This window comes from Onychomys torridus, chromosome 1 (genome assembly GCF_903995425.1).
Source record: "Onychomys torridus chromosome 1, mOncTor1.1, whole genome shotgun sequence".
Lineage (NCBI taxonomy): Eukaryota > Metazoa > Chordata > Mammalia > Rodentia > Cricetidae > Onychomys > Onychomys torridus.
In genome coordinates this window covers 143,402,184-143,424,298 of record NC_050443.1, presented here as the reverse complement: position 1 = coordinate 143,424,298, position 22,115 = coordinate 143,402,184, and the positions used below count along the sequence as shown (strand labels likewise).

The following is a 22,115-nucleotide window of genomic DNA, read 5'->3' as shown; positions in this document are numbered from 1 at the left end:
CCGACTTCCTCGAACAGTTCCGAAAACTGCTGCCTCAGGAGACTCCACGCACCACCAAGGCAAAGGCAATGGCTCCTGCTTCACCTGGAAATTTGCCACCTGGACTTCCAGTGCTTCATTAGCTCCCTTTTCTAGTACGTGTAGCAGTTTGCCACATCTGGGCCAAATTCTTCCTCCTCTTTCTCCATTGCTTTTGGTATGACTCATGTCCTGGGTCCATTCATTCTCTTTTCTTACTATACATCTCTAGGAGAAAATGTATCTCGTGTGTGTGTGTGTGTGTGTGTGTGTGTGTGTGTGTGTGTGTGTATGTGTGTGTGTGTATGTGTATATGTGTGTGTATGTGTGTGTATGTGTGTATGTGTGTGTATGTGTATATGTGTGTGTGTATGTGTATATGTGTGTGTGTATGTGTGTGTATGTGTATATGTGTGTGTGTATGTATATATGTGTATGTGTATGTGTATATGTGTGTGTGTATGTGTGTATGTGTGTGTGTATATGTGTGTGTGTATGTGTGTGTGTGTGTGTGTGTGTGTGTGTGTGTGTGTGTGACAATGGAGGTCAGATAACTTGCAAGGAGTCAGTTCTCGCTGTCTACCTTGTGAGTTCTAGGGTTTGAACTCAGTTCATGGGGTTTAGTGGCAAGTGCCTTTACCTGCTGGGCCATATTAATGGTCCTCCCAAATGTATCCATTCTTCAGTCCATATTCCCACCTCAAAGAGGACTTCCTAACCAATATTTTCCTAACCACAAGCCCATGACCTAGGGCTCCAACCCCAAGTCTGTGTCTCAAACTGCTCTGTGGAAATGGTGTGTACTTTACATGCATCTGAATTGGTCAGGTTAGGATTCTTAAGTAAAAGCTCTACAAGAGAAATGCAAACTTATTCTCTCAAAACTAACTTTTAAATTCCAATTTTCATAAATGGATTCACACCATCTTTATCTTGTTTGTCTATAGAGGAATCCTGATGTTATTAAATGTACAAGACTCTGAAGGAACACTTGAAAGAGTAAGATTTGCATTTCGTACATGCATGCCCCAAATACAAGTCAAAAACCTTGAATAATCCCATCATCCGGGGACAACAGTTATGATACATCTTTCTAGCCCTTATTCATATGTGTTCATCTAGTCATTGCCACAGAGAGACATGTGCATAGCTATTTTTCAATAAAACAAGTCATGTTATACATACAACTTTCTGACATTTTGAAATGTTATCAGAGTCTTTTTTAAACATTCTTTTCTTTCTTAGTGTAAATATATGTGACATATCAACTTTCACATCAAAACAATCCAGCAATGACCTCTCTTGGATTCAGTAAAACTACAGAGTATGACAATAAACATCTTAGATTTCATGTGTTAATTTCTTTTTTAAAAACAGTATCTCATGTAGCCCAGGCTGGCCTCAAGCTCCCAGAGATCCACCTGCCTCTGCCTCCTGAGTGCTGGGATTAAAGGCGTGTGCCACTACTGCCTGCCTCCCAATTCAATTTTTAATTCATCTTGCAAACCTGCTTCCTATTCAAACGATTTCATCTCTATTAAAAACGTCAGTATGTACCTGTAACTCCAACTCTGGAGATATTTTGATTCTACTCTCAGGAATTGCCCCCACACTGCACCAAACCCATCAGCTCGAGCTCCAAAATGAAGGCCAGCTGCCTCTTCTCTCCCCATCCAGTCAGCTCTCTGGACAGATGTGCCCTACAGTTTCGTCGGAACACTGTCCTGCTTCCACCTGATCTCTCTGCTTCCATTCCTGGTCTCTACACAGTAGGATACTTTTGTGTTCTACAACTGTGTGGGGTGCGTGCCCATGTACGTATGCATATTCCCACATGCATGGGTGTAGATATATGTATGCGTGTAAAATCAGAGGCCCAGGGTTGACACTGGGAGCTTTTTTGTTCGCTCTGCACATTATAAATTGAGGCAGAAGCTCTGGCTGCTGGTCTGGCTAGCCAGGTTGCTCCAAGGATTCCTGTCTCTGCCTCCGGGCATGGGATTACAGGAGGAGCACCATGCCCATCTAGCTTTTACTGGGGATCTGAACTCTGGTCCTTGTGCAGGCTTAGCAAGTGCTTTGCTTCATAAACATCTCCCCAGCCCCTAGATTAATCATTTCAACACAAAAGCCAATTGCTTCTTACTTCTATTCCACTTGACAAAGTTGGACTTTTACTGCTGCCTCTAGGGCCTGATTCTAGGACTTTCACCTGCTTCTTCTCTTCTCTGCTCAGCTCCTCCCCTTTAATCCACTCACAGGCACTCCTGATTGTCTTCGGTGGTAGTCTGAATGTAATTGGCCCCCATAAGTTCGTAGGGAGTGGCACTATGAGGACGTGTGGCTTTGTTGGAGGAAGTGTGTCACTGTGAAGGCAGGCTTTGAGGTCTCATATATGCTCAAGCCACACCCAGTGAGACAGACCACTTCCTGTTGCCTGTGTAAGATGTAGAACTCTCAGTTACCTCTCCAGCATCATGTCTGCCTGCATGCCACCATGTCCCACCATAATAATAATGGACTGAACCTCTGAACTGTAAGCCACCCCAATTAAGTGCTTTCCTTTATAAGAATTACTGTGGTCATGGTGTCTCTTCACAGTTATAGAAACCCTACTTAAGATATCTTCCTGCACACTATATTGATTCCTGCACAATCTGGCCCAAAGAGGATCTCTCAGATCCTTTAACTTGGGCATGCTGTCTAAAGTGTCCATACCTCATGTGCCCTTCCATATCTGTGAACAGCCTTTATTATAGCGGCAACATCCTTGTTTAGTTGATGCTTTGTTTCTTGTCTGCTCTTTGGAATATTTCTTCTTTTAAGACAGGAGCCTGACCTAGCTTATTCACAACTCCATCCATACTCAGAACAGTGCCAGGCATAGAGTCAACATGCAGAAATGAGTAAGTGAATACCTATTTAGTTGCTTCTCAAGTCCCACTGGTTCCCTTTCAGTGTCTGCACATCAGACCCTTTCCTCATTCCAAATAGCACTTCACACTGGAGTGGCTTCAGCTCCCTCATTGCCATGTTCAGGAACCCCCAGGCCATTCTCACAGCACTCATTATCCTTCCCACCTTACCTGTTCCCAGTGTCAGCTGGAGCTCTGCCCTACAGAGCCTGGCCAAAACCTCACCTCTTTAGAGATGTGTCCTTACACCCCAAAGCCGCTCTCCTATTTGGGGTTCTACCCTTAACCTGCATCCATCCTCATAGTCTAACCATGTCCTATATTCTCTAACTTCCCATTTATGTTAACTTGCCCAATCCAGGAGATAGGTTGTTTTGTTTTTAAATCCCTTATAATGCCCAGAAAATTCATGGGCAATAAAAAAAAAAAAAATCTGTTGATCTGAATGGAAGTATCAGGTGGAGACCAAGATAGAATGGACACATTTGACTTCAGAGTAGGTCAATTCAATGGCCCTTCTATGGGATGCTGTGAAAAGTGGCAGTGATTGGAATGAAAGCTACCAGCAGATGAAGCCAGCCAGGCATGATGGTAAAAGGAAGGTGACAGTCCTGTTTCTAGGAAGAACAGCTGCTGGGGGCGGGGGGCGGGGACACAGGACAGTGACATTTATATTAACTAGCCGGATACAGACTGCTGCTTTGCCAGTGGACTTTGAGCCTGTGTTGTCCTCACTAACACAAGGGAGAGAAACTCACTGTGCTGTAAATTTGTGCAGGATGGCTGGCACCTGCTGGATTCCAGCTTCCTCAGTCTGGGCCCAGCTGAGCAACCTCATGAGGAGTGCCTAGCTTCTGCTGAACATGCTTCTTACACAGCAGAAACCTGATTATATAGAGAGTTATCCAGTGCCCCAGTGAAGGTGTTTGCTCAGGGAAGAGCACAACGGTGCAGAGCAGCAAGGTGAGGCAGAATCCATCGGAGAAAGCCTTTGTACCCATAGTCATTCCTCTGAGTTTCTGTGGTCTGAGCTGTGGTGCATCAGGTAGACCAGATGTCCAGAGTACAGGGGGTGGGAGCAGGTGGTGGGTTAGTTACACCAGCAAAACATTCAAACAGACTGCTGAGGGGACACCAGCCCTTTGCTAATCCACATACTTTTCTAAGTCCTAAGGCTTGCAGAAAAACATCTTCATTCTGTGCTTTTAAAAACATGTATTTAAAAATAAACATGTTATGGAGACTCAGATGCTTATCTCAAATGCATCATGGGATACAGTCAGCTGAGGGAGAAATAAAAAAGGTTCTTAAAAAATGTCCTGCCTGGCCATTGCAGGAAATGAGTAGTAAGACTCATGTTAAGGACTGATTGGAAAATACTATTAGAATGCACACATGACGTAAACAACTGTTGTTCTTTATAGTTCCACACGAGTGGCACCAGGCAAGTTATTCAGATGTAGCCGTCTTTCTCAAATCACTTTCAGAACTTCTTTCAGCATTTGTTCTCAGTACAGTTTGAGAAAGTACAGCCAAACAGACCCACAACATTACAATTATCGCCCCTGGATTATACCTAAGGCTTCACACTTGCTGAGCAAGAGTGCCATCATGGACTTACATCCCCCATTTCTCATCTTTAATTCAAGCTGATATTATCTAAATTAATGGGCCTGTTTGAATGTTAATGACCACACAAAATACACTGCTATGGACAAGCATGCATTAACTAACACACACACCATACACACACACACACACACACACACACACACACACACACACACGGGACTCAAGTGTAACTTCTTCAGAGTGCTCACCTGAGGAAATGTAGGGGCCCACAGAAGCTCCCTAATAAGGCCTTACTCAAGGTCAGAGAATCTGAGCTTGCTTTACCTAGCAGGGCTACATAATGGGATGATTGGCCACGGGAGTGGTTACCAGGTATTTTGAAGGGTCTACACTTGGCTGTACATTGTGTCTTTTGCCTCTCCCCTTGGTAGTGTATAAAACCCCATTAGAATAAAACTCTGGGCAACTGGGTATTGACCCAGGGCCCTCCCGAAGCTATCCTGTGTCTCTGTCTTTCTCATCATCTCCACCTATATTTCTATCTAATAGTTTCTCATTCCTCTCTCCTTCCCTCACAATCCCTTTGACAGATTGGAGGTGTTCTCCAACAAGGAAACAGAAGGGAGAGCAGAGACTTCACATTTATCACTAATACTTCCTTTTTCTAACTTAAAAGTATCTAAAGCAAAAGTAGTAAGATGCTGATGCTCACAACTATTCATTTACAGCCAGAAGGCTCTCAAATATTTGAGAATTTACAAAATTATCTGTTATTTTCTATACTTTTGAACACTGGAAAAAAAAAAAAAAGAGTACATTCTCCCTCTGAGCAAAATGCTTTCATACCACTGAGCTTGTTTTGAAGATGCAGTGTTCACTAATCTCTCCAAGTATTTCTAAAAGGATTTCCAGAAATGTTTTGGGTAATGCTACTGAAGCATCCCCAGGGGCATGAACCCAAGGTTGGCTCCTCTGCAGGTACAGCATGGCCAGGACACAGGCCAAAAGGCAAGAGAGGCCTCCTCCCCTTCTGCTTCCTAATTTTGGTTAGCATCCTTGATCCTTGAAGACAAGGCCTATGAGTCATTTTTCTTTGTATTTTCAGAGTCTAGCACAAAACTCAAAATATAATGCTCAACAGATGGAATGAGTGAATGAATGACTGAATAAATGTATAAAACATCAAGCTCCTTGGCCTAGGAATCACAAGTCTACTAATTAAGAAACATTTTCAAACAATATATTTTGATCATGTTTTTCCTCTCTCCTAATTCCTACCAGATCTTCCCCACTTCCCTACCCACCCAACTTCATGCTCACCTCTATTTTCAAAAAAAGCCAAAACAAAAGACAAGAAACACAACCCCCACACATACATACATACACAAAGTAAATAAATAAATAAAAACAAAGAAGCAGAAGACAAAAGGACAAAAAAAATGTCAAAACAAAGCAGAATGAAACAAAAAGTCTACAAAAATACCACTGAGTACATTTTGTGTTAGCCAACTACCCCTGGGCATGGGCCCTGCCCTGATGTGCCGTTGATATACCTAATGAGACTCCACTGGAGAAAACTGATTTTTCTGTCTGCCTGCAGGTATCAATTGAAGGTATCTTCTTGGTTAGGGGATGAGAACCCTTGTTCCTTCTCCTTGGTCCTGTACAGGTCTTGTGCACACTCTCACAATCTCTGTGCGTTCATAAGTGCATCTGCCCCTTGTGTCTGGACAACACTGCTTCTTTGAAGACATCCATCACCTTTGGCTCCTACAGTTTTTCTGCCTCCTATTCCTCATGGAACCTTGATCCTTGAGAGGAGGGGTTTGATTAAGACATCCCATTTAGTACTGAGAGCTCCAAAGTCTCTCTCCCTCTATACATTGTCCAGTTATAGGTTGCTGTATTAATTCCCATCTGCTGCTAGAAGAAGCCTCTCTGATGTGGGCTGAGTGAGGCACTGCTCTGTGGGTATAGAAATGTGTCATCAGGAGTCATTTTATTGCTATGTTCCTTTAGCAGAATGATAGTAGTAAGCTTTCCCCTAGACCAGGTTCTTGGCCACTTTAGCAGTGTCAGGTATAGGTTCCATCTCATGGAAATGGATTTTCCATGAATCCAATTTTCCTAGTCGGAATTCCTAAATTAGGAAATTCTTAATTTCCTAAATTAAAAGAAAGTCTTTTAAATGATTGGTTACTCCCATAACATCTGTACCACTACTGCACTAGTACATCTTGCAGGCAGGACACTATAGTAGGTCACAGGTTTATAGCTGGGAAATATTGCTATTACCTCTTTCCTCCAGTAGTGTGCTGAGTAACTTCCAGCACCATGAACACTAATCAGTAGGGATGAAGCTTCTAGTTAGGCACCAGTCCAACTTTTTCATGTTGATAACATAAGTGTTCTCCAGCAACACAGCCTTAACATCAAGTTGTAGAAAAAAACCAATAGCCTTGGCAATAGAGTGTGATGTTTGGGGTTTCCATGGAACCACTTTGGCCAACAACTCAAAAAGATGTAGCCCATTCCTGGCACTGGAGGTTTTTACTTGGTGGCATATAATGTCTAATTGTGGCATTGTTTCCCCTATTATTTGATGAGTCCATTCATATTCCCTTTCATATGTGTATATATTTTAGGAAGCTCTATAATACATTTCTATAGGGTTTTTCAAATGGCCTCTAGTGTTAGATGTCCCTCCCCATATTCTCTCCTTTACCTTTCTCTCTCCTCCCCCTCCCCACTTATTCTTTCTATTCTAGTCTCTACTTTCTTTCTCCATAACAATATATTCTACTCTCCCTTTCTTGGGAGATCTTCTCCTCCCCACTTGTCCCTTATTAGGCACTTAACCTCTGTGGTTATTCAAACTGTAGCACACATTTTGAAAGCTTAAAAGCTAACATCTGCATGTAAGAGAAAACATACAATATTTGTCCTTTGGGGTCTGGTTACCTTACTCAGGATGACTTTTTTTCTACCTTCATCCATTTACCTACAAATTTCATTTTTCTGAACAGCTGATTAGTATTTCACTGTATAAATGTACCACATTTTTATTATCCATTCATCAGTTGATGGCTATCTATGGTGTCTGCAATTTCTGCCAATTGTGAATAGAGCAGCAATGACCATGGATGAGCAAGTGTCTTTGCAGTAGGATGGAGGGTCTTTGGGTGTAAGCCCACGTGGTTTATTGGATCTTGAGGTAGACTGATTGCCAGCTTCCCCAGGAACTACCTACCACACTGACTTTCATAGTGGTTGTGCCAGTTTGTGCAATGAGTAAGTGTCCCCCTTCCCCTGACTCTTGCCAGAATGTGCTACTATTATTTATTTTATTGATCTTGGCCATTCTCACTGGCATAAGATAAACTTTCAAATTGTTATAATTTACATTTTCCTGATAGATAAGGTGTTGAACATTTCTATTTCTCAGCCAGTTTATTTCATCTTTTGAGAACTCTGCTTAGTTCTGTACCCACTTTCTTAATTGAGTCATTTATTTGTTTTTAGTCTAGGTTAGTTTTTGTTAGTTTGTTTCTAGTTCCATATGTAGTCTATATTCTAGTCCTCTGTCAACTGTATAATTGGTAAAGATCTTTTTCCATTCTGTATGCTACCACCTTGTCCTAAAGATGGTGTCCTTTGCTGTACAGGAGCTTTCCAGCTTCATGAGGTCCTATTTATGAATGTTGGTCCATCAGTCTCCTGTTTAGAAAATCCTTTCCTGTGCCAATAAATTCAAGCCTAGTTCCCACTTTTTCTTCTACCAGATTCAGGGTATCTGATATTAGGTTGAAGTCCTTGATCTATTTGGAGTTTTGTGTAGGGTAGTAATAAATATGTATCTATTTTCATTCTTTTACATGTAGCCATCTAGTTTGACCAGCAACATTTGTTGAGGATGCTGTATTTTTCTCCAGTGTGTACTTCTGGCTTCTTTGTCAAAAAATCAGGAGTCAACAAGTGTGCAGACTTATGTCTGGGTCTTCCATTTGATTCCATTGATCACTGTGTCTGTTTTTATGCTAAAACCATGCTGTTTTTATTCCATCTCTGTAGTACAACTTGAACCTAGGTTGGTGCTACCTCCAGCAGTTCTTTTATTGTTCAGGATTACTTCAGCTATCTTGCACTTTTTGTGTGTTTCCATATGAAGTTGAAAAAGATTTTGTTGTTGTTGTTGTTGTTGTTTCTGTTTTCAATTTCTGTGAAGAACTGTGTTGTAATTTTGATGTAGATGGCATTGAATCTGTAGACTGCTTATTTAATAAATGGCTGTTTTACAACATTAATCATACCCATCCATGAGCATGGGAGATCTTTCCATCTTCTAGTGTCTTCTTCAATTTCTTTCTTCGGTGTCTTAAAGTTTTTAATATACAGTTTGCTTGTTTCTATTTCATTTATTTAATCTCTTAGTCTGATTATTTCTTCCTGTCATTATAGAACTTTCAGGTGTTGCTAAGTTACTAATAGGAGATCTCTCCAAGTTTTTGTGTAGGCAATTAGTGCTATGAACTTGCTGCCTCTTAGAATTGCTTTCATTCTGTCCCATAGATTTAGGTATGTGTTTTTAGTTATTCTGTTCTAAAAAAGTTTTAATTTCCTTCTTGATTTCTGTCTTGATCTATTTTTCATTCAGTAATGAGTTATTTTGGTTTCCACAAGTTTGTATATTTTCTGCTATTTCTGTTGTTGCTAATATCCAGCTTTAATCCATGGTGGTCAAATAGGATGTAGAATGTTATTTCAGTTTTCTTATATTTGTTGAATACAAGAAATTTATATTTGTGTTCAAGTATGTAATCAATTTTGAAGAAAGTTCCATGAGCTGCTGGGAAGAAAGTATATATTTTTTTATGCTTGTGTGAAATGTTCTATAGATTATCTGCTAGGTTCATTTGATTTATGACATTATTTAACTCCAGTATTTCTGTTTTGTTTTTGTTTGGATGACCTGTTTGTTAGCAAGAATCAGGAACTGAAGTCAGACACTATCACTAGGTGAGGGTCAACAGTTGATTTTAGCTGTGGTAGTTCGTCTTTCATGAATTTGGATGCCTTTATATTTGGCGCATAATCCTCTTGGTGGATTTTTCTTTTGATGAGCATGTAGTGTCCTTGCCTATCCCTTCTGATTATTTTTTGTTTGGTCTATTTTATCAGATATTAGAATAGCTACACATGCTTGCTTCAATGGTCCATTTACTTGGGATATCTTTTTCCATCTTTTTACCCTGAGGTAATGTATATCCTTGATGGTAAAGTATGTCTCTTAGATGCAGCAGAAAGAAGGATCCTTTTTCTAATCCAATCTGTTAGTTTATATCTTTTTATTGGGGGAATTGGGACCATTAATACTGAGAGTTAGGAATGATCAGCTTTTACTTACTATGTTACGTTGTTGCTATGGTGTGGGACTCCCCCCTTTTGATTTTGTTTGTCTGGGGTTACTTATTCCTTGTGTTTTCTTGGATGTGGTTAACCTCTTAGACTAAAGTTTTACTTGTGCTTTCTATAGAGCTGGGTTGGTAGAAATTGCTTAAATTTTGTTTGTTTTACCATGGTATGCTTTTTCTTTCTCCATCTATTGTGACTGAAAGCTTTGCTGGGTATATCAGTCTGGGCTGCCATCTGGGGTCTCTTAGCACTTGAACATCCATCCAAGCCCTTCCTGTCTTAGCATCTCCATTGAGAAGTCAGGTGCTATTCTAATGGGTCAGCCTTTATATGTAATTTGGTCTTTTTTCCTTATAGCCTTTACCATCCTCTCTTTGTTCTGTAAATTCAGTATTTTGATTATTATGTGTCATGGGGAATTTCTTTTCTGGTCCTGTCTATTTGGTGTTCTGCACACTTGTACCTTGATAGGCACCTCCTTCTTTAAATTGGGGAAATTTTCTTCTAGGATTTTGTTTGAAATATTTTCTGTGCTGTTGACCTAGGTTTATTCTCTTTCCTCTATACCTATTAATTGGAGATTTGGTCTTTTCATAATGTCCCTGATTTCCTGGCTGTTTTGTGCCTGGACTTTTTTAGATCTAACATTTTCTTTGACTGTGGTATCCCTTTCTTTTGCATTGTCTTCAAGACCTGAAATTCTCCCTTCCATGTCTTGTAACATGTCTTTCAAACAATTGTTTGTGTTTTAACAGTTTTCATTAAGGCATTTGTTCATAACCTCTTTAAGTCTCTTAAACATATTCAAAATTGCTACTTTGAAGTCCTGGTCCTGTGCTTCAGCTAAATTGCATTGCTCAGGGCTTTTTGCAATGGGATCACTGGCTTCAAAAGGAGGCATTTTGTCTGGGCTGTTCGTGTTTGTGTTTTTGTACTGGGCTCTAGGCATCTGGAGTTAGGATGTTAGGTGGTTTTGGTGTACATATCTAGTTGTGTCTTTGTTGGAATGGTATTCTATTCTTGGGTTACTGTTGCCTACTAGCAGAGAGTGCTTTTGCAGGTCAGTCAGTGACAGTGAAGAATGGAAATGGGCTAGGAAAAGAAAGAGCTAGGGGGATCAGGGTCTACACCAACAGGAAGAGTTCTCAAGGAGGGAAGGTTGGGTGGCAGGAAGGGCTCTGGCAGGCAGGCTGTAGTAGAGTTAAGAGTCAGTCTAGAGAGACTGGAATGGAGGACAGGAAGTATAATGAAAATTATCTACCACTGTCTTAGACCATGTGGCCACTGCAGGTTCCTGGTAGAAAGTGTTCTGCCTGGGTGTTCAGTAAGAGCCCCCTTTAAAAAAAAAAAAAAAAAAAAAAAAAAAGGCTCAGCAGGTAAGCCTTTGCTGCCAAGTCTGACAACTTCATGATTCCCCAGAACCCCCATGGTGGTCCTCTGATCTCCATACATGTGTCATGGCACTAGAGTACTCATAGCCACCCCACACAAACCCCCACCCCCCACACATGCACAGAAGCACAAAAAAATAGAGACATAGATGTAAAAGCCGGAGAGAGAGAGGAGAATGGAAGGGAATGGAAAGAGGGGTCTGGGAAGATGGTTCAATGAGTTGCCAGGCAAGGGTGGGGAGGAGAATTTAGACCACCAGAACCCAGGTAGTAACTAGTAGGTATTATGACTTCCTGTAACGCCAATGTGTGGAAGGCAGAGACAAGGAATCCCCAGAGCAAGGTGGCTAGCTGGGCTAGCCAAAATGGCAAGCTCAGAGTCCAGTGAGAGACCTTTAAGACAGTGAGAAGAAAGTGACAGAAGCAGATTGACATATGATGTCAACCTGAAGCCTACACACACACACATACATATACCCACACATGTACCCACAGACATGTGAACACACACAAACACACATAAAAGGAAAAAAAAAGAGATGAGGAGGTTGTGGTTGATTACAGTTCTGTATTCCTTAATCCAGTTGCAGCTGGGCTTTGTTAAGTTTTGGCCTCCATTGTGAGAGAACAAAGAAAGGGGAGACCAGGAGCTTGCAGAGGTTTCTAAGCAGAGGGACATGTTTTGCCTCAAATTCCAACTCCACAGGGAAAGGAACAAAAAGCATGAAAAATCTCACATTCTCTATTCCCTCATCACATACAATAAGTGATGCAATTTGAAACTTTATTTTGTGGTAGTTTTATTTAAAGGGGTTGAGGTTTATACATTTATAGGAAGTATTGACTGAATTAAACAACAACCAAAAGAAAAAACAAAACAAAAAACACCAAAACCAAAACCAAAAAAAAAACCACCCACAATTCAAGGCCCAGTAATTAGAGTTTGCAACAAAACCAATGAAGAAGTAGTTAGATTAGCCTGATAGTTGTATGATTCACCTACTTATTCAAGGAATAAAGTAGAAGGAAGGGGGAAAAAAAGGTAAAAGTTAGTGACCATTATCTTGGATTGTACTTTAAGCAAAAAGGAGAAATGTATGACTGTTTTCACTGCTAAAAAACAAACAAATTCCTTCAAAGGTCACTCAGTGACCCAGGAGAGCAACTGAACAGGAGGCTAGAAACATTTAGGCAAGGAGTCAAAATTAGCAAATAAACACTTAAAAGAATGGTAAACCCTTGGTTGGGGGGTAGGGTGGGATTTGGATGCAGGGAAAGGAGCATTCTCCGGGCCAGAGGTGGGAGCAGAAAGTGATAACCTCCTCTTCTGTTAGTCAACATGGTCATCAAAAACCTGAAGAGCTAAAGCTGGGAGATGGCTCAGTGGGTAAGGCCATGAAGACCTGAGTTTGGATGCCATCACCCATGTAAAAAGCTTGGCATGATTGCATGCCTCTGTAACCACAGCTCTCCTTCTTGTTTCTTCATGAATATATGGGCACATACACTGACATATGCTGTACATACATGCATACACTCACATTTAAAAAAACAAACAAGCAATTCTACTACTAGAAATGTATATGGGAGTGTTTGCAGAAGCATAGAAAACATGACTTAGATTGTTCCATCAATCTCTCCATTATTTTGCAAAAATGGAAATTACCTTAATGCCCAATAATAACTACTTCAGTAAATCATAATACACGTACATTATTTATCATATAGACCTACAAATAACTGATATGGAGAATTGTTGACACATATTAAACTTAAAGATTATAATGTAGCATGCACAAGATGATTTTGTTTTTGTACAAATTAGAAGGAAGTGTATCCAAATGTTAAAAACTATTAATTTATGAGCGGTGGAAATGTAGGCATTTTTTTCCTTTTGGCTTAACTACACTTTGCTATTTTACTGTGCTTTTGCTTCAGATGTTTTTAGATTTACAAGGGAACACGGGAATGTGGGCCAGGGAGATGGCTCAGCGAATAACAGCACGTGCTTGCACAAGCCTGATAATGGATAATGTGTGTTCAGTAAAATGCCTGCAACCCAAGGAAAAAGCCAGATGCAGTGATGCACATCTGTAATCCCAGCACACTCTCTGTGGTGAGATGGGAGGGAGAGGTAGGAGGAGCTAGTGAACCAGCAGCCTGGAGTACACTCCAGCGGAAACAAGACATACCCTGCCTTAGTAAGGAGGCAGGTGAGAACTTGTAGTTGGTTTTTTTTTTTTTTTTACTCTTTGGTCTTTGGGGACCTGCTCCCTGCTCCCAAATAAATACTCGGAGTCTTATCTTATTTATGAATTCCCAGCCTTAATTAGCTTGGCTTAATTCTAGCCAGCTTTTCTTAACTTAAATGATCCCACATCTACCTTTTGCCTCTGGTTTTCACCTTTGTTTATTCGATATCTCTTTCTTTCCTTCTTACTCCATGGCTGTCTGTGTTGCTGGGCAGCTGGCCCCTGGTGTCCTCCTCTCTTTCTTTTCTCGCTCCTCCCTTCTCCTTCTATTTATTCTCTCTGCCTGGCAGCCCCACCTATCCCTCTCCTGCCTTGCTATTGGCCATGTTCAGCTCTTTATTAGACCAATCAGGTGTTTCGGGCAGGCAGGCAAAGTAACGCAGCTTCACAGAGTTAAACAAATGCAACATAAAAGAATGCAACACACCTTTGCATCATTAAACAAATATTCCACAGCATAAATAAATGTAACACATCTTAAAATAATATTCCACAACAAAAACTGACTCCCAAAAGTTGTCCTCTGATTTCTGAATACACACACTCACACACAGTGTCTCTGTTCCACGCAATTTCTGTTCTCCCTTCTGCTCCCTCAGGTACAGAGTTGCGCTTGGGTACGTGTGTGTGTGTGTGTGTGTGTGTGTGTGTGTGTGTGTGTGTGTGTTGTTATTTGCAATGATAACCCTCAACTAAAAGAATGGAGACCTGGAAGCTGGCTGTGGTGGTGTATGCTTGTAACCCAAGCACTTGGGTGGATGAAGCATAAGGATCATCATGAGTTTGAGGCCAACCTGGGCTATATAGCAAGCTGACAGGTAATAAGCCTAGATGCTCGTAGGACCAGGAATAGTACATTTCTCTTGCTTTAACCTTTAATAAAATTGCCTAAATTATTACTAAGTATCTAATTGTTTGCCATTGAAAAGACCCCAGTGGCCCTACTTCTTAAGAGTTCTCGAGCAAGGAGACCAGTAGGCTCACTTCCTGCTTTTTCATGCCTCTGTGTGTTTGTGACATCATCCCATGCCCTCTATAACGCTGTATGGAGAGCTGAGACAGGTCTCTGAGCTCTACCTGTCCCTGGGGAGCCATATGACACTGTGTTTCCACTCCATGGGCCCACAAGGAAGTAAACACTGCCTTCAGAAATGCATGGGGAGGGTCCTCTGCAAGACGGATACTTGCTTCTAACCACTGAAGTGTCTTTCCAGCCCCAAACTGTTGGTTTTCTTTAAACTTTATTTTGTTGATTATTATTGTGTGTATGTACATGTACGTGAAGTGGGGCAGGCATGACCGCCAGAGGACAACTTTATGGGGTCAGTCCTTTCCTTCCACCTCCGTGCGGGTTCTGGGCATCAAACGCAAGTCACTAGGCTTGCACAGCAAGACCCTTTACCATTGAGCCGTCTCCCCATCCCTTCTTTTTCCCTCTCTTTCTTCCTCTCTTTCTTTCTCTCTCTTTTTGCCTTCCTTCCTTCCCTTTCTTTTGTTTGTTCGTTCTTATTTCTTCAGTACTGGGCTTGGTCCATGCTGGACAAGTGCTCTGCCACTGAGCCATAATCTCAGCCCTCTTTTTACATTTTATTTTGAGACAGGGTCTAAGTTGCAGAGGCTGCATTTGATTCCATGACCCTTCTGCCTCAGTCTCCTAAGTAGCTTGAATTACAGGTTGGTACCTTGGAGTTGTTCTTGAATGAAAACTGCATGTAACTTTATTCTTCTATAACACCTGGTTTTTATCTTCCAGAAAAAATCATCCTAGTGACTGGGATGCCTAATGCTTTGTTTGACTTTTAAAAACTTGTAATTGTGGGGTTGGGGATTTAGCTCAGTGGTAGAGCACTTGCCTAGCAAGCGTAAGGCCCTGTGTTCAATCCTCAGCTCCAAAAAAAACCTTGTAATTGTATTATTATCATGTGTGCATGCTGTGTGTGTATGTGTATATATTATTACCATATGTGCATGCTGTATGTGTTATTATTGTGTGTATATTATCATGTGTGCATACTGTGTATTATCATGTGTGCATGCTTTGTGTGTATTATCATGTGAGTATTATCATGTGTACATGCTGTGTGTATTATCGTGTGTATGCTATGTGTATTAGTATCATATGTGCATGCTGTGTATGTATCATTACCATGTGTACATGCTGTGTGTATATTATTACCATGTGTGCATGCTGTGTGTGTATGAATGAGGGTGCATGCATTATGGTGAATGTGTGACGTTCAGAGGACAACCTTGGAGAACCAGATCTGTCTTTCCATCTAGGGTAGGTTTCTAGGTGGTCACACAAGTGCTTTTGGCAGCAAAGCCATCTGAATGGCATGTCTTTCTCCCTTTTAGAAAATTTTAAATTTTTTACTGTTTTATTTTCATTTTTATTCACATTCATTATACATACAAGGTACATTATTCAATCAATAATAAGCATTTTCAACTGTTATCATTTATTGTAATTTTTGAGATTTCATATATCATACAATAAAATATGATCACATCCACCCATTTCCCTCCTCCAACTCCCCTTATATTCTTTCAACATGTCCCCCTCCCAACTCCACGTCTTTTTTTTTCCTTTTTTAGTCACACTAAGTACATTCATGCTGCTCATGTGTGCATGGGTGTGGGGCCACCCACTGGTGCTTCGAAAAAGAACCATTCTCTCTGCTCCAGTAGCTTTCAGCTGCCACTAGTTCCTCATTAGGGGTGGGGACTGGAGAGCACCTCCCTCACCGTGCTGGAATTTTGGCTGTCTGACACAATGCTTAGTAGATAGTAAATATTGTGACTTCGTTATTTTAAAACAAAACCAAGACACATCATGATGTTGTGAGTAGGAGTGCAGGATTCTGGAGACAGACTGAATAGCAATCCCAGCTCTGACCTTAATTAGCTGAGTGAGATGGAAATTTACTTAGCTTGTCTCAGTTCCATTTCCCCATTTATAAAATGAAGACAGTAACTGTTCCTAATTCATAGAGGTGGGTGAGGTACGATATAAACATTTAGATCCATATCTGCCACATAGGAAGTGTGGTAGTTTGAATGAGAAATGTTCTGGACGAGCTTAGGTATTTGAACACTTGATCCCTTGTTAGCAGATCTGTTTAGGGAGGTGGTGTAAACTTGCCGGAGGAAGCACGCTTTGAAAGTTTAAGCCTGGGAGGTGGTGGCACACGCCTTTAATCCCAGCAAGCACTCGGGAGGCAGAGCCAGGTGGATCTCTGTGAGTTCGAGGCCAGCCTGGTCTATAGCTCGAGATCCAGGACAGGCACCAAAACTACACAAAGAAACCCTGGAGGGTGGGGACGGGGAGGTTTAAGCCTTGACTCACTTCCAGACTGCTGTTTCTGCTTCATGTTTGCAGTGGAAGATGTGATCTCTGGGCTCCCTCTCCTGCTAGCTTGTAGCCATGCTGCCCCCTGCCTCCATTATAGACCCTCTCTCTGGAACCATAAGCCAGATTAAACTCTTCCTTCCATAAGCTGCTTTTGGTCATGGTATTTTGACATAGCAACAGAGAAGTTGACTAATACAGTAAAAACTGTAAAAGTCATATTTTCTATTTCTTTCAATCTTGAATGTCCAGAAGGTCATAAATGTCCCCCAACAGTTTATATATTTTCTTGCTTATTCCAAAGTTCTTATTTTACTTTAACATCTGATCAAGTTCTACACCTATTCTGTGTTTGAAAGAGGCAAGTGATATGGGATTTGGCTTGGTTGGTAAAGCACTTACCTAGCATGCATAAGGCTCTAGGTTTAATAACTAACACTGTATAAGAGGGGGAAAAAACCAAGGTATTGTTTAATGAATCTTCACATTATTACTAATAATTTCCTACATCTATAAAGGCAGTAAATTCCCATAATCAAAGAAATAATTAACAAGGGAATGCTCCTTGAAGGACTAATACATCTAATGGAGCAGTTCCTAAAGTCCCAAACACAAACATTATTGCCACTACCTAATTCAGATCTAGTCTCTCTTCTGCATGAAATCAGGGAAAAACTAAAATCAAGACAAATGCATATTGTTCACCAGAAAGTAAATATAGTGATATTTTATTTGTATTGAAATGTGATTTTATTTGTATATTAATAAAAGTTGCCTTGGGGTCAGAGCAAGCCATAGCAGAAGCTGGGCCGGTGGTGGCACATGCCTTTAATCTCAATACCAACCATAGAAGACCTGGAGGTCTGTACAGACAGGCAATGACAAGGAGGTCATGTGGTTGGGTTTACAACCAATGAGAAGGCAGAACAGAAAGTCTATGAAAAAGGGAAAAACACAGGAAGTAGGTCTCTTGCAGAGAGGAAAGACAGAGCAGCAGTGAAGGGTAAGGTTTCATCTCTCCGCTATTGCTCTGACCTCTTGGCTTTTAACTCTGCAATTGGCTCTGTGTTTCTTATTTAACAAGACGGTTACATCTACATCTGGCGCCAACTGAGAACAATTGAGGGGCAGTTTCATCTTCTATCACTCTGAGCTACAGGTCCTACAGAAATGTTTCAGTATTTACAAGGGAAACAGTCACATGAGACGCTCCTAAGCATGTCCTACCTGATGACTTCCAGCACTTGAATCTAGGCTTACAAGAGCACCAGAGAGCCACAACAACCATTGGGAGACAGCTGCTGGCAGCCTTCTCAATTTCTCTGGCTTTGGCCCTGTCTCTGCACTGGGCAACGAGGCTTTCAGGAAGCCACAGAAATTTGAATGCACTGGGGAAGATTTTTCACAGACTGTAGGACACTGCTCATTCCCTGGTGAGGCTGGGGCGCAGAGCGTAGCTCTTCGCAATTGTAAGTTTTAGTATGTCAAATTGCAATATTTCATTGACAGAAAGAACAGTGGTTCTCATGGCAAATATATTAAGGAATATCATTGTTAAATAAGAAGGTGAAAATATGAACTTGTACTAAAAAGTCCTAAAGCCATATTTCAAGACAATCTTACTTTTGGGATTTGATCTCTTTTAAAAACTAACAGACACACATGTAAGGTAAAATGATTTTCTCCATGCTTGACACCGCAAAACATCATACTGTCTACATACTATGCACTACCCAGAGACAACATTGTCAATGCTATTACTGAAATGATTTCTTAAGGCTGATTCTTTGCTTTTAAAGGAAATTCTTAAAACACGCACATCAGAACAGCAGAGGCTAATGAAGAGTGTTGTCCTAGGAGCAGTCTGTAGTCCTGACTGCCACTGGTGATGGGATGGCCTTCACAAATGACAAGGCCTTGTGCAAGGACATCACCAGCCTTACTTTCCCTTCCCCTCCAGTTTCATTTCCCTCTCCGGGGTAAAACAGCTCCAGCTTAGGGGAGGAATGGGTTTATTTGGTTTACAACGTCAGGTCACAGTCCATCATTTTGGGGAAGTCAGGGCAGGAACTCAAGCAGCTAATCACACCCACAATCAAGCACAAAAGGCGCATATACACACTCTGGCTTGCTCAAGTCCACTTTCTTCACTGAGACACAGCTCTGGGCCGAGTCCATGAAATGGTGCTGCCCACGCCGGCTAGGTCTTCCTCCGTCAATAGAGAAGCTAACACAGCCATGCCCACAGGCAAATCCTTGCAGACAGCCCATCATTTCGACCTCTTCCCAGGTGATTCTGGATTGTGTCAAATTGACAATTAAAGCTAAACGCATCTTCTGTACAAGATGACTTGCGTGCCCTAAGGTTTTCTGATAACACAACATCTGAAACACAGTGTGTGATCTTTAAGTGGTGGGTTTTAATGTTGTATTACCACTAGGCACATTCTTAATAAGCCACTCTTCTGAAAGTGACGCCTGCCAAGCCCAGTGTAATTCTTGCACCCAATATACAGAAGGGTATAACAGAGGAAAAGGGAACTCTGAGAACAGAAAAGTACAATTTATCCTCTTTCTGGAAGATTAGAAAACATCTTCTATTTTACTTTCCTGTGTGGACACTTCCAGTCAGATTAGAACAAACATTCTGTTCCAGTGAGTATGTCTGAAGTTCTCAGCACTGTGTTGGCACAGTTTTGTATATGTGAGAGACATCAGCCCCAAGGAAGCTCCAGGGGGCCACTGGCCTCCCCAAACCCACCCTCAAACGATCTCTGCCTAGAAAACCTCCATCTATTGTTTACTTTCTTACTTTCCTTCTTAGGCTCTCGGAGATGTGGGTGTAAGAGATGACAATGACCATGATAAAGCAGGCGGCACTGATACAGCAGTTAACAGTTATTTAACCTTTACTCGGAGCCAGGCACCATAAGCACCCTGCTCCTACTCTCCCCCCACAGTCAGAAGGGGAGAAACTCTGGTCAGATAGTACGGTTATTCCCACTGACAACAGCCAGGTATGGGGGTGCACATTTGTAATCCCAGCAGCTGGAAAGCTGAAGCAGGAGAAACTTCTTGGCGTTCAGGGCCAGCCTGGGCTACAAAGTGAGGCCTTGGAGAGGCAGAGGGAAGCCGGGGAAGGGGTCAAAGCTGAGAAAGATTTAAAATGTGTATGCCCAATGTTATATAGTTAGTTCACAATAAACAGCCCATTTGTGAGCAAATTTGATTGTACCCTGGCTCTTGTTTTTTCTAACAGTTTTGTTTGGATGGTTGTTTTTGTGTTTGTTTGTTGCAAGATCTCGGTGAGAAGCCTAGAATGGCATTAACTTGTGATCTTGTTTCAGCCTCCTGAGGGCTGGGATTATAGGCAGTCCACCACATCTGACTCAAGGCCTTAATTCTTAACCCTTGAGTTACACCAACCCCCTAACTCCTTGCAAGAGTGCCTCCAGGGTTAATTTAGGCCTGGCTCACTTTAGATCAGTATCACTCCACCTGAATCTCTCACATTCTTCCTGCCCTTGTTCCTGTTTCCTGACTTGTTTCTTTCTCATGACAGGGACAAAGTAAGGAGAAGCAGCTAAGCAACCATGACACCCACCAAAAACTCCTATGAATAGCCCTTACTGCCCCAGCAAAAAAAGGTCCGGTAGGAAGACTGTCCGCTATAATTTACGACATTAGACTAGCACCCTTTAGCCTGTAACATTTGTATACAGTCCACAAAAATAATTAAACTTATCTGATAGATGAAATAGAGAGGTATGAGAAATGGTTTGCTCGAAACTACACAGTGCAGCTCCATAGGCCCTCTGAAGTCCTTAACTGTTCACTATTCAAGGGTGGCTATATTCCTAGTGGCTCAGGCTCCGCTCACTAGCAGCCCAAAGATGAACTTACTGTGAATCAACTTCCCACAGGCTCAACTGAAAAAAAAAAAAAAAGAGCCAAAAACAAAAACTGGAAATCTTCCCGAGGGCTGCCCTTCACAGTGGAGTTCCACATTATCTTTTAGCCAGGCAGTCTTGATTTCCCAGGTCAAGGCAAAAATGCCCCTGAATGCCTGTCAGCAGTTTTCAATGGAGGAAGCGCTGCCACTCAAATCTACTGAGAACTCTGAGCAGTCAACACATACAGATATAGCCTGAACAACTCTGATTATAAATCAGAGATACCTGTGTTCTTCACTTTGCTGGCGCGCTCTAAGTCTTTAAATATCAGCTCATTCTTTTTTGCTTATTTAAATAAAGAATTTTAAAAATCACTTTTTCCACTTCACTGCTGGCTCCCTTTGGACCAAGGAATAAAAATAGCGATGTCATCAGGAGCCAAGATCTTTTCTGGAAGGGGGGCGGGGTTGAAAGAGCCCTAACCCTGGCACGGATGGACGGGTCTGCTTCAAAGCAGAGCGGATTTCAGCCACTTCGCTTCTTTCCCCTTTTCCGAACTGGAAGGAAGGCGCAATTTGTAAGACAAGTCGTGGCGCGCGCCACCGCACTCTGGGCTCGCACTGCGCTCTCCCGGCCCTGCCACCTGTCAGAACAGCGAGGGGCGGCTGGAGCCACGCCGGGTTGGGGTGGTGGCCCGGGTGAGGACACTGGGATCGAGGCTGAGTCCCCGCGCGCTCGCCGCCGCAGCCGCCCTGGGACCCGCGCGCCCCGCCGCGGACTCGGCTTACCTGTTGATCTTGAGCGCGAAGGCGCGGCGCTCGGCGCTCGGCAGCGTGGCCATGGCGCGCGCGCGCGGCTCGACGGCCTCGGGACTCGCGGGGCTGCGGAGGGACGGGACCCGAACGCACAGCCGCTGCAGCGCCCGTCGCACCCGCCGCCAGCCTCATCTGTCAGTCGCGCCAGGAAACTTCCGCATTTCCACCTTGGCGGCGCGGGGGGAGGGAGGGGGAGGGACGGAGGGCCCTGCACCGCCGCCCACAGCGCCGCCCGGCCTGGCACGCACCGAGCGCTCGGCGAGGGCGTGGACCGCGCGCGAAACCGCGATCCGGATGCTCCGAGTCGCCGGCCGCAGGCGCGCGCTTCCCGCCGCTGACCCCGGGCGGAGAGGGACGCCGGCGGCTGAGCGGGAACCGCGAGCGCTGGCCGGAAACGCCGGCGGCCGGAGCCACTGAGCAACTGGGGCAGCGCGCCCGGTCCAGGAGCAGCCTGGGGCTATGGAGGGGTCTCCCGGAGGGTTGACGCCATCCTTGGAA

The 22,115-nt window shown here is 42.7% G+C and overlaps 1 protein-coding gene across 1 annotated transcript in view; it reads right to left on the bottom strand.

Annotated features, from left to right (window-relative positions):
* Dock8 (dedicator of cytokinesis 8) overlaps positions 1–21,735 on the bottom strand; it is a 207,046-nt gene extending 185,311 nt beyond the window's left edge. Inside the window, exon 1 of the mRNA XM_036209142.1 lies at positions 21,591–21,735. Coding sequence (XP_036065035.1) covers positions 21,591–21,643 — 53 coding nt within the window. The 5' untranslated portion in view covers positions 21,644–21,735. The remainder of the gene's footprint in view (positions 1–21,590) is intronic.
* Between the last annotated feature and the right edge of the window lie 380 nt (positions 21,736–22,115).